We start from the raw sequence: 12,791 nt of genomic DNA, 5'->3' as shown, positions 1-12,791 counted from the left end.
AAGAAGCCATTCATACGTAACAAAGCAAAATTTTGCAGTCTACAGCAAACACCTTAACATTTGTGTCTGTGGAAAAGCCAAACAAAACCCCAAAATCTCATTAGTTTTCTGTCATATGGGTGGTAACTACTAAGAAGTTTTTTTTTCCCTACTTTTTTTTTTTTTTTCCCCTTAATTTGGCAGTTATTTAATACTTCACCATTTTTGATTTGACATGCTGGGTGTGCTCTGAAAAACAGCAAGAATTTACTCATAATTTTACAATACGCCAAAACTTGAAGGTTTTGCGAGGAAGTGACTCATATGGAAAGAAAGGAGAAAAAAGGATTTAACCATGCCACATACATATAAAAGTACCTTTCAAAAAGTTGCCTAATTCTAAAGAAGTTTCTGTATTAATTTTATGCTTAAAGCAAGGAGATATTTGATGTTAGAAGCATCATCTAAATGCCATTGAATTTTCATGCTGAAAAAGAATACAAATCATTAATGAAAATTGCACCACATCAGTTTCCTGTTGCAGTTGGCTGTCCTGCTAAGTTGGCGGTGAGACAGTGGCCTGCAGAGTTGCAGGCATATGTCTCATGTTAAAAAAGAAAAAAAAGACTTCATGTTATAAACACTTCAATGAAAATTACTATCCAGTTTGGAGCCAACTGAGACCAGGTACTGAAGACAAAATAAACAGAAAACATATGAAAGTTTTTAAAAAAAATAAAAAATCCCCAACACCAGTGGGCTTCCATTGGGATTGACATCTACCATACATTTTACAAAGCAGCCTTATTTTCTCACCTTTAGGACCAGCCCAGGAATCCACCCAGGCAGCGACACAAAGCCTGGAGTCAGCAACCATTGATTTGGCTTGTTTGTCTCCCACTTGCTGTCCACAAATTTTGAACAGAAATGGGAAAACGCCTTTAGAAAGGTCACAGCAGAAAGGTACTAAGGTCTTGAGATCTCAAGGGTCCTAAGAAGAACTGACAAAAATTAGGACACATACTGTGTACCTGCAGAGTCAGTAGAAAAATCAGAGCAGGTCACTGCTTCAGTGCATACCCAGTTTCTCCCAGTTTTTGCAGACAGATCACAAGAATCCCCATGAATCCTTTTGACTGTTGTCAAACCAGATGAGTAACATGAGACATGGGATTTTTTCCCCCAATTGCTCTGTTACCATGAAGCAAAGGGCTGAATTGTTGCATATAAATAACACAGATACCAGAAGCTCATCTTACACCCTCTGCCAGTCAGACGGGTGTATTTAAGGTGTCTATAAAATCAGCTGGAGCAACAGGAAAAAAAGCCTCCTGAACATCCAACTCACATTTCAGAACTGGAGAGAAAATGGTCTGGGTTTCCTCTGGCTGCAGTAATAATGTCTGCACTGTGGCAGGGTGAAGCTATTTAGCTCTATCAACAGAGACTACATTTTGTCATCCAATGCATAAAGGGAAAACCCATTCCAACTGTGCCTTATCTGCACGCCAGCCCAGGAGGGGTCTGTGGGGCAAGGCCCATCTCCTTGATACTGGGGAAGACACTGGGTAAACGGGAGAAAGAGAAAGAAACATCGCCATAATCTGAGATGTCTTTTTTTTTTTTATCATTTGATTGGAGCCATCCTGTGAGAAAGTTTTTCTTCCTTGTCACACACCCATGATGATGGCAGCAGCCCTGAACTTTGCACAGCCACGCCACACCACCATTTACAGCTCCTCTCCGTATCACAGCAGATTTAGCTCTACACAGACCATCTCAGTAGCATTTCTGGCATTTGCCTTCATTACAGAGCAGCATTTATGCCTTGCAGGCTACAGGACAGAGCATATTCTGCACACAACACAGCCTATAATAATGCACATACAACAGCCTAACCTGGTGGGAAGAAGTCTTCTTCCCAACTCAAAATGGAGAGCAAAGCCGTTCCACATTAGGCATGAAAGCGACCCTTGAGTGTCAGGGACTAGAAGCTAATGAGTATTTCAGAGAGAAGCCTGTCTGGACATTCAAAATGTTTAGCTATTTGATGTGTTGTGGTATTCCCCCACACTCTGTAACAAATTCCATGAACTTTTAACATAAACAGTTTAGCTTAACCTCCGCTCTGGTGGGGAGCTGATCCCTATCTACTAAACCTACTGGCAGCCAGACACCCATACATGCTTGGAACCAAGGAGCAACCCTTAAACCTGAGTCCTGTACCCAGACATGCAGCACTGTCCCAGCAGGACTCAGCACTGCGAACACATGGCTCTTATTTTTTGTGCAGTCAATGCAAATGTAGAGCTCCTAAAGTGTGAATGGGCAAAATGGAAGCTCTTGAGAAGGCCTGAAGACAGCACAGCTTGTTAAGGCTTCTCTAATATTCTCTAATAATAAAGAACTTGGAGTTTCTTGAATCATGTAATCTTTGAAAACTCAGAAGCGACAATATTTAATTTTGTTTTTTTTTTCTATTATTTCCCTAAATGACAGCAAGAAACAATTTGATTGCAGCTTTTTTCTTTTTTTTTTTTTTTTTTTTTGATAAATACAGCCAGCTATAGCCCTCAGCATAAATACCTACACTGTATAAAAACACCAGATTAACTCTTCTCTAATTTGTCTGTGTATTGCCATTAATAAAGTATCTTTGTAGTAAGGATTAAATTCTCAATAAACAGAAAAATAAAAAAAAAAAAGTAAATGTCTTCAAGTCATGACATTTTTTTTTCCATCAGTTCTGTTGTAAAACTCATGGATTACTTGGAAATAAGCTATTATACAAGGGAGGGATAGGGCTAGCCTTTCGCTGAACTAGTGGAAACTTTATTAACTTTATAGAAAATACTCTTGATAAAAGCATAGAAAATTTAAAATCACTCAGAATTTAGTCTCAGATTTTACGGTTTTAAACAATATTTTCCTGAACTGTATGAATGTGTGGGGGTGGGAAAGAAATCACTAGCAGATACCTGAGCTACACTTCCACCATGAAGCTGGGGAAGCCCTCTCCTACAGAAGGCAGGTGGTACATTCAGTGGACTGGACAATCCAGTCTAAAGGGGCTACATTATAACCTCAGCCAAGGACCTAATTTCATACCTACCTGTCCATAATCTAACCAGGTTTGAGAAACTTGTTCCAAACCAGCAGTAAAGCCAAGAGCACAGCCAAATAAAAGCGAGGGTGCCTGTCCTCTGAGGGAACTGGCCATCCCTGTCTTGGAATATAAATGCTTATTGCAAAATCAGGATTGATTTTAGGATTCATGATACTTAGGCCACACTAGCAGTAAGGTAATGATACTTTCATTAGCGTGTAACTTCACTAATGTGCAACATCCCTCCCAAGAATCGTGTGATGAAGACAGTCCGAAGCAGAAGCAGCCAAGTCACCGTGTGTCTAACCCAATGCGGCAATGCCTACGCTTCAACACACAGAATTTAGAAAAAGCAAGGAAAAGGTCCAGAAATCCAGTTTATCGTGAAAAATTCCACTTTTTAGAAGCTGATAAGCAGCAGTTCCTGGCACAAGAGGGTTCCTGCCACAGCTGTGCTGGAGAAGGTGGGACTGAGAGCTACGGCCCTACCAGCCGAGCGAGCGCTGGTGGCCGTGGGCCGCGTTGGTGGGTGCCCCGCAGCCCGGCAGTGCCCGGGGCTGGCCGGCTGGCCTCCGGAGCATGCCACGGGAGGCTGAGCTGCTCTACAGAGCTCCCACAGCTATCTGCAGATGAAAAAGAGAGAACGGTGCAGCTGAAAAAATAAGATTTTTTAATTGCTTTGCGGCTCTATTAGCATTACTTTTGCGTATTTTTGTAGTTGTACAGAGCTCCACGTGGACATTTACAAAACTAGATGAACAGATAAGATGATAAAATAAATACAATATTTCACAGCTTTTTTTTAACAGCTGCCAAAAAGACACCAAACCACCCCCAAACGCCCCCAAACCCAGCATTCTGTTGAAAAGCATCATTTTCCATCATGTTTTGGTCTGTTCTGTTTCCCCTCCAATTTGTAACATTCTGCTGGAAACAGTGATGCAGAACATATGTCTGCGGTAAATTACACCCAGGAGAAATCTTGGAACTGTTACATTCAGTTTTATTACCCAAGGCACTAAGATACTCTACCACAACACGTATTATTTAACAGTTCCATCAAACACAACACCACTAATATACTTTTATATTATTATGCATGCAAAAAAAATGTATCACATTTCTTAAATCTCATTGGGTGATTAACATATTGCTTTTTCATTTTAATTAACAGTTCCAGGATATTTTTTTTTAGTGCTTCAATGAAACAAGGTGTTACATAAATGCAGAATGTTATTGTAGAAATATTTTGGAAAACATACATTCAGGCAACAATAAAGTTGAGAAGACTCAACAGCCAGGAAATTGTGAGTGCTTATGCCTCTTTCACAATATAAGTTTTCACAAGCGTTATATCTTAACATATTCTGCAGAGGGCTGCAATCATCTGGGCTACATCAGGGAAACCTAGTGTGGCCAACTGGACAGACAGACTAACATCTCCCAGAATCACTTTCTTTTCCACTATTGCAAATACTAATCCAGTTTCACTAGGTAACACGAAAAACCAAACACAGCATAAATATCCCCTGCGCACTGATGAGCTGCATCTTTTGGGGGAAGTTTGCACTAGTTCTGAGAGGTAGACACAGCACTGGAGAACTTCTATAGGCATACACTCAGGCAAGCATAAGTAAGTTTACATTTAACAAGTATAACAGGAATAAAAGACACCTCGTATAAACCTGGCTATTACTTTGACTGATGACCTGGCATCAGAAGTCAAGTTTTCTAAAGTTTACAAGGGTTTTGCATTTTATTTCTCAAGTGACTCCATGGGAACAACAAATAAACCCAACAGAAACGTGTATCTGTTTGCACACCTTTCATGCTTTGCACAGAAGAGGAAAGCAAAAGGCTTAGGCAGCAGTTCAGAGCCACAGCTGAGATAACGGCTTTTAATTTCAACTTAAATCAACCAAACAGCCTTAGCACGGTGTTGAGTTCAAACTAAAACCAAAACATCAGGCACCAGGTGTATTGGGAAGCAGAGCACAAAGTCCTCTCTGTTCAAAGAAATGTAATCACTATAATTTAATGCTTTTCTTCTTCAAGTTCCAAAATGAGTCACACAAAGCTGAGAGCACCAGTCCACTTCATGAACTGCAAACTGAGACCCAGAGAAAGATACTTGCTGAATATCATATAGAGAGTCTCACTTACTTTATTAGTACTTATTCATCATGTGTAAGGATAACTGAAGCTATATTGTTCTGGTTCTCTGTGATGTTCAGTCCATACACCTGAATACAGCCGTGGCTCATAGAAAATACACTGTATAATCATGAAATTGAAGACTGTGCTACAGTGCACACAGGAGTCAAATGATGATTGCATGGGAAACGGAGTTACTGGCATTTCTCAAATTTGAAGTGCTTGGCTTTGCAGCCTATATATTATTACTTCTGTATGCCTTTTTAAAGGAAACAGTCAATTTTGCTATCTGTTGCTATAACCAAGGCTGTCCAATCACGCATTGTCAGCAGGGTTTGAAACTTCAACCTGCAGCTCTGCAGACTAAGCTACTTAGTAAGAGCAAATTTACTGCAGAATGGATATTGAACGTTCAGAAACTTGGGTCCCACACGGGAACCTGGAGGTGAGGAGTGAGCCAGCAGGCAGTGTCTTGAACTCCCCTAGTAACTGGCTTAGTTTTCTCTCCTGACACATCCAATTTGACATTCTTCCTATCACTTACCTCGATGGAAAGCTGAAAATAAAAGACTGTGAACATTTTCCTTTATTCTGATCATGAATGAGAGATTACAATAATTACTGAAATTTATTTTACTCTGATTAACTTTCGTGGCCATTTAAGAGCAAGAAAGGTTCTCTCTTCTTTCTGACTTACAGTAAAATGAGGGCAGAGTGCTGTAGGTCTGCACCATGATCTGCCCAGACCTGTGGCTGTTGCTAACTTGCAGAGTTGGGCTGACCTTGTGAAAATAGGCTAACCTGCATCTGCTAAAAGGAACAGCCAGGCTGTAGTTCATAGCATGTTCTGCTGGAAGCGGAAGATGTCTCAGCGTTATATCGGCTCTTGTACCAAAACGGGAAGCTGGCACTACCATCTATTCCCTGACTCTCGGCCCTGCTACAACAAAAGCCCTCCTGCTGTGCCTTTGAAAGAAAGCTCGTGGGTGCTCCTGTGGTTCTGACTTGTTTTGCCTCTCTAGGCACAGGCAAGGTAGTCAGGGTTCAAAGGGAAGCTGAATGTAGAACACAGGCCTGGCAAAATACAGGTCAGGGAAGAGAAATTCTAATGCTGAACATGTTTTCTCAGTTTTCCCAAGTCAACTGCACTGCAAATATAGCAAATTACAAATTCAGCAAATTCCACTAATGCTAAGAAAGCAATCTGTTGGATGAATAAAGGCTTGAAAACTACCTAAGGGGCATTCCTAGAAATTCCATTTTATGTTTTTCTCCCAACACAATCCTTATTTTTTGGTCATAACAGTAAGTTTTAATATTTTTTTTCCTCTTCTATGATTAAGTCAAAATGTTGTTCTAAATGAGATGTAAAAACAAAGAATGCCGATAAACCAAAAAAATATGCAAGCAGGGGGAAATACTATCACACACTTGTGCAGAAAGCACAAACATGGTTGTGCTAAACACACAGATACAGAAATAAAAGGATGCAAGGACTGTGGCTTTGTGTTATGGAATTAACTTCATCACATATGAAGCACACCTTCATAATGTAGTTTTAGACTAAGCACATTTAGACTAAGCACATCTTCATAATGATGTGCTTAGTCTAAAACTACCTGTACGGGGTCTGGCTGGGATGGAGTTAGCTTTCTTCACAGCAGCCTGTATGGTGCTGTGTTTTGGAGTGGTGGCTAAATTCATGTTGATAACACACAAATGCTTTGGCTGTTGCTAAACAGTGCTTGCACAGTGTCAAGTCCTTCTCTTTTTCATAGTCATATGTCCCGCATAACAGAGTGAATACTTATGCCTAAGGAGGTGAATGCTGTATTTCAGACACCCACCATGCTTCTAATAGTCTGTCCACTATGTAAAAAGATAGAAGTAATTTTATTTCATAAACTAAAGAATCTTTGTACTGAAACATTCATCTGCCGAGAAGTTGAGAGCAAACACCCAGATACTTACTTTTACTCAGGAAACACGCACCCTGGAAATCAAGCATGCAAGTATTTTGTAAAAACTATGGAATTATTGACAGGTTATGGAACATAAGACAAGCACAATGTCTATTTTGATCTCCATCTGTGCTTGCAACTACACAGCCTGAGAGCATAGACAACAACAAAGGAAGCATCTACATACACAGGACTGAATCTTCTCTTTGGTACTCGATTGAAGTTTTAGAGACTTCAAATCTTCCTATACTTAGGTTAGGCACAACAAAGAGAAACTGATAAAGCTGTGATTCAAAACACTGTCAATAATAGGAGAAAGGGCAAAATATGAAAATGGAGGTTTAGACTGCACCCCATCTGGTAGAAGACACCACTGCAGTTGTGAGGGAAGCACCATATAGTGGACAAGATGTGCAGTACACATTGAAGAACAGGAGAGAAAAGTCTACAAGAAGCCTGGAACACTGCAGGAACCATGGCCAGGAGTATTAAAATAACAACACAGTGCAAATACGACCGAACATGCCCATTCCTACAGTAACAGTCTTTTAACCGTTACAGTATTTTACACTCAAAGCAACAGCAAACCAGTCAGACCACACCTGAATTTTGAAGTAGAAGTGTCCAGAGGGAATAGTACCAGAATAACCAACAGCAGTACTATTCCACTTCCCTTGAGACTCCCCACTTGGGCCCTTTCTTGGCAAAGGCTTTCAACTGTAAGCTCCTCACAACATCTTGACTTATGTTCATATGCTCCCTACCTCAAAGATGACCTCGTCAACAAGCTGCTCACTATTAGTAAATAGTGAGAAAAGCGACAGCAGGAAGCAAAATTTCTTCTGCCATTTAGATATGCCACCCTTGAGCCATAGTAAATTAATTTTAACAAATGTTTTTAACAATTTTGTTTTCTAAAATGTGACACTGGCAGCAAGAAGTTAGGGCTTTCCTTCTCTATGAGTGCTCATCTAGAAAAAGGCTTAGCATGCTATTTTTAAAGGCTAATGTTCATGTCGTTTCAGCAAAAAGCTCAGTGTTGGTTTTAGACACATTTCTTTTTTTATGCCAGACAGGCCAGCTCCTCATATTCACAAAGCAACTGTGGTTCACTGAACATGTTTCCAGAATTAATTTTGACTTCCCAGGGTCAACTTTACACTGATCAATGAAAGAAACTGTGGAAAAGATTACCTTAAGAAAACACATAAACTTAGCCAACCTTTAACAAAAAGAACAACTTGTAGAGCTTTCATCAGACTCAGCACTCTTCAAGGACAGCCTGTCAGCATTTGGGATATATGAATATGGGAGATGGAACAAATCTACAGGAAATCCTTGTGCTTACTCATGTATCCTCAGCACCACAGACAACTCAAGCCTCTTTTACAGGTTTCTCCCAGTTCCTGTGTTCCCAGCCATCCCATTTCTCACCACACAAGCAGAATCTTACCTGTTATTTTCTGCAACAAAAGAGATGGCTCTGGCTCATCACAAATGGCCTTGACTAGGGCCTTTTTCACCTCTTCTTCAGCTGTGTCCAGCTCTTTTCCGCTTTTGAGTTCTCCAACCACAGAATACATGTAGACCAGCAAGACAAGAAAGTCCTCGCAGCTATAATCATCTTTCGTCCTCTTGTTGTAAGACTTGATCATTGGCAATAACTGGTTCAAAACACTGGGCATTTCTGACTCACCAATAGTCTGAAAAACAGAAGGAAGATCATGTCAGATTGCCCCTGTAGTGCTTATCAGTTAGAATGAGACATACACCTGCCTGCATCTGCAGGTTATCATTTCCCATAATAGCAGTGCTCATTTAATGAAACATTGTTCAGTATTTGCATTCTCATTTGTCAGCACATGGTCCTGTGACTTACTTGCTGCTCAGAGAGCAAATTTATTATTTTCCTGCAAGTTTTTTCCTAGGTACTCATGATAGCAGCATCTCAGAATTTGAAAAGTCTGATGATTAGGGAGCATCAGTCTCTGATGTAGAAATGGTACAAAGCACAAGGTCAAATACTTCCTCTAAATTTTGGGTCTCCTCCTTGGGCCTGATTTTATACTTGAGCAGGGAGTTCAAAGCCCAGCTCCCATTGACTTCAGTTGTTATTGCGAGCTCTGAGCACATCTGCAAACCTGACCCTATGTTTTCAGGTCAGAAGCCCAGAAAATTAGAAACAGAGGGAATCACCTGTGAAGCACGTGGTTTAAGTGACTGGCACGGTTTCCTAGAAGAGCTCTACAACTGGAGCAAGGACAGAGCAGCAATCACTGGCCTGGTGTGTGCCCTGACCCTCTTCCCCTCTGCCTCCTTCACAGCACACTTGCCAGCCTCTCACGCCACATAAGGGTCATCCACACTGGAAAAGCCTCCTTTGCTAGGCAGGACATTCCCACAGCACATCCATGCTGTGAGTTGAGTAAGGCAAAGGCCATGTGGGAGTGGGGAGAAGCACATGACTGTGAGGCTGAAAGATGATCGTAACATGTATGCGAGGAGAGGAAGGCTGGCAGAGAAAAAGAGGAGGAAACTAAGAGTATGCTGCGATGTCCTAGGTTCTCAGCGGTTGACATCACACTTGCTTCTTCTCATCTCCGTGGGAGAGGTGTCTGTACAGCTTTACTGTGGTTGTAAAAAGGAGACTTCAGACACAGATGCCCCGAAGTGCCACGCTGACATCCACATCATGTAACACCAGGGCTGGGGTTTAGATCTGCCACGTGGGTCTCTGCCACTCAGGGTAGCAGAGTGACTAACCCTACCAGCCAAGTGCCGCCCTCGCTGAGTGCACACACCTGCGTATGAAATCTGTGCATACTAGACTTCTGCTGTGTGTTAGTTTGCAGCTCAGCAGCGGGATCAAGTGAGAAGTGGGGCCAGTGCAAGGCAAGCAGGAGGAGCACGCTGCTCCTGCACAGGGACGGAGGTTTGGAGGGGAAAAAACAACAGCCTTCCTCTCTCAGTGGCAGTGATTGCTCAGGTCCATCCAAGAGGTCTCCTGCAACACCAGCACCCTGCCCCTTGCCCTGTGATCACCAAACAGCTCCCTGTGAAAACCTGTGGGTCAATTTATAGTGTAAAGCATAACATCGAATCTCTTACAATCCAAAGAGTCAAGTCTGCGCACTTTTATTCTTGGCTGTTAATACATTAACTTCAAACAGACTAGTCACAGTAAATAGACACCACCACCAATAACATACCCTTTAGATTCACAATAAGTAAGCAAAATATAAATCAAACTAACCAGAAAGAGACACAGGTTTATACAATAACAAAATCATGCAATTGAATTTATCACTGGTTTTAACTGCATTAATTTAGTTCTGAGCTCTTCTGACAACTGAGTAGTTTTTTCTGAAACATGGGCAGGGATTTCAGAGTCCAACTTTAGGAACACGGAAAGAGAAAGTTTCATCTGCTGGCATACTCCATACAACACTCTGGAGTAATCCTGGATTTAGTAGTATTTTGCTTTAGTTGTTCTTTGTCAATCACAGAAACACTAACAAGCATCTCATAAACTGTAATTTTTATACTTACACCAATCTGCTACAGATCACACTCATAAAGAAAGCCTGAATTACTCAAACTCTCAAGAAGCTTTTTTTTCCAGCCTGTCCTATAGGAAACAACACTTCTGCAGACTTTGGGCCCCACCCTGCTCCTGACATACAAGTTTTGCCATGGACCCATCTTTCAAGGGACTTTAATGTGGTCAGATGTTATGTTTCTATTCGAATACATACCTTAGAGAAGAATTTTCTAGCTACCCACATGCTAAACCTAAGAGTAAATGCAACTGTGGACTTGAAACAGTAAATTACAAAGCTCCAGTGGTCAAAAGCATGTGGAAGCCAAAAGGGAACATTTAGAAATCTGGGAGGGGTTTGCACCCTGTGTGTGTTTGGGCAGGGAGCATTAAATCACATGCACAGAGAGACCAGGCGCTGCTCCGCCTGGGAAGCAAATCTGCGGTGGTTGGCACCAGTCTGGCATACACTGGCAGCTGGGCCACCCTCAAGAGAAGGCTGTAGGTTCCCAAATTTCAACTCAGCCCTGCCCCAGTTCAGTATTACCTGCTCTCTTCTTGAAAAGTGACAAAAACAAATTCTCATCTGTATGCCAGTACAATAAATATCAGATCGTCCAGATCCTAAAATGGAAAAAGACAAAACTTCCAAGGAATTGCAGCTACTGGGAGAAAGCCTAAAAACTGAAGATTAACTTACATGTGGAGTTATTCTGGACTAGATGACAAACTTCGATCTATATTATCTGAATTCACTTTTAAGGAGAGCAAGCCCTATGCCACGTATCACTGAACATCATCTACCACCTACTGGCACATCATCTATTCCTTGCTCCCCTGCCAAGACATAAACTCTCTACTTCATCCAATCTCTAACAGCTCCGTTTTGCATGCACAAATTATCTAAATGCATGGTGCAACAAGGATGTACATGATTGTATAAAACAGTAGGGTCAACAGCTCCTGCTTGAGGATAGTAGCTCCTGAAAGTACACATGTACAGCATCTCTGGCAAACTTTCAAACATACATGATTAAAAAAAAAAAAAAAAAATGGATCTAAACTTTCAGGATGATTTACTGTAGGGCGGGCTAAAACTCAACAACTTAAAGCAATGATTGCCACCTCTTATCTTCAAAGTAAAAATGAAAGAGAAAAAAAAAATTAAACAGCTATAATAAACCGTTAACTTCAGAACGCACGTAGGGTCTTTCTGGGTTATGAACTTCTCTGGAATGTTTTTCCCTTATCTCTTGGGAAATGGCACTACAGAGGACTTCAAATGGAACTTGCCAAGTTTCAGAGGCTATTTTGTCCAAACAGGCCAGTTGGACTGGAGCATGTATGAAAAAAAAGGGACTCGCAGCCTCACTACAGAGCATGGCTCCACAGGGAGCTGGGAAATTTGCCTCAAACAAAATCCACTGGCAGATTGTCATTATCTGGCCACCTCTGATGATTTAGGGGCTCCCTGCACTGCCTAACAATCAATCAATTACCCTGATTGAACAACCCTAAAACACAAGTTTTAAAAATGTAACTACCCATGACCCAAATTTCCTGCTGGTTATGTTGGCCTCAGGTTAGACCCATTTGTCTATCATCAAGGGAGCCAATAAAAATAATAAAAACAGGTCAATTCTGAGCTTTCCAAAGGTTGTATAAAAACATTAACACTGCTTAATGCAGAGCCAGCTAAGGCCCAAGCTGTAATGCCTTCTGCTCGCTTGCACTGTTTGGACATTTTAATGCTACAATCATATACTCTTCAAAATCCAGGGAGAGTTTGTGACAGATTTTTGTTGTTTTCCAACTCTTTCCTCCACCCTCCTTCCTTATTTATTTTTATAACTTAAGCTGTGTAATAAGTTACTATCCCTAAGGGTAAATGAACTGACGTCAATTTGCTGATTTTTGCAAAAGGCCCGAGTTTTGGCAGACGGGAGGACAGTGAAGAAAGTAAAAAAATATTTTTTTCAGTTTTTAAACACTGAACATGATATTGTGCTTCAAAAGTGACATTTAAAATGTGATTTAAAGGATCTACAGGAAT

At 41.1% G+C, this 12,791-nt stretch overlaps 1 protein-coding gene across 1 annotated transcript in view; it reads right to left on the bottom strand.

The window, feature by feature from the left end:
- Positions 1 to 12,791, bottom strand: part of SCFD2 (sec1 family domain containing 2) — a gene marked incomplete at its 5' end in the record, with an annotated part of 210,800 nt that overhangs the window by 113,096 nt on the left and 84,913 nt on the right. The window contains one exon of the mRNA XM_032999174.2: positions 8,654 to 8,903. Coding sequence (XP_032855065.2) covers positions 8,654 to 8,903 — 250 coding nt within the window. The remainder of the gene's footprint in view (positions 1 to 8,653; positions 8,904 to 12,791) is intronic.

This window comes from Tyto alba, unplaced genomic scaffold, assembly GCF_018691265.1.
Source record: "Tyto alba isolate M040663 unplaced genomic scaffold, T.alba_DEE_v4.0 Super-Scaffold_6, whole genome shotgun sequence".
Taxonomy (NCBI): Eukaryota; Metazoa; Chordata; class Aves; order Strigiformes; family Tytonidae; genus Tyto; species Tyto alba.
The sequence above is the reverse complement of the archived record's forward strand: the minus strand, read 5'-3'. Positions and strand labels throughout refer to the sequence as shown.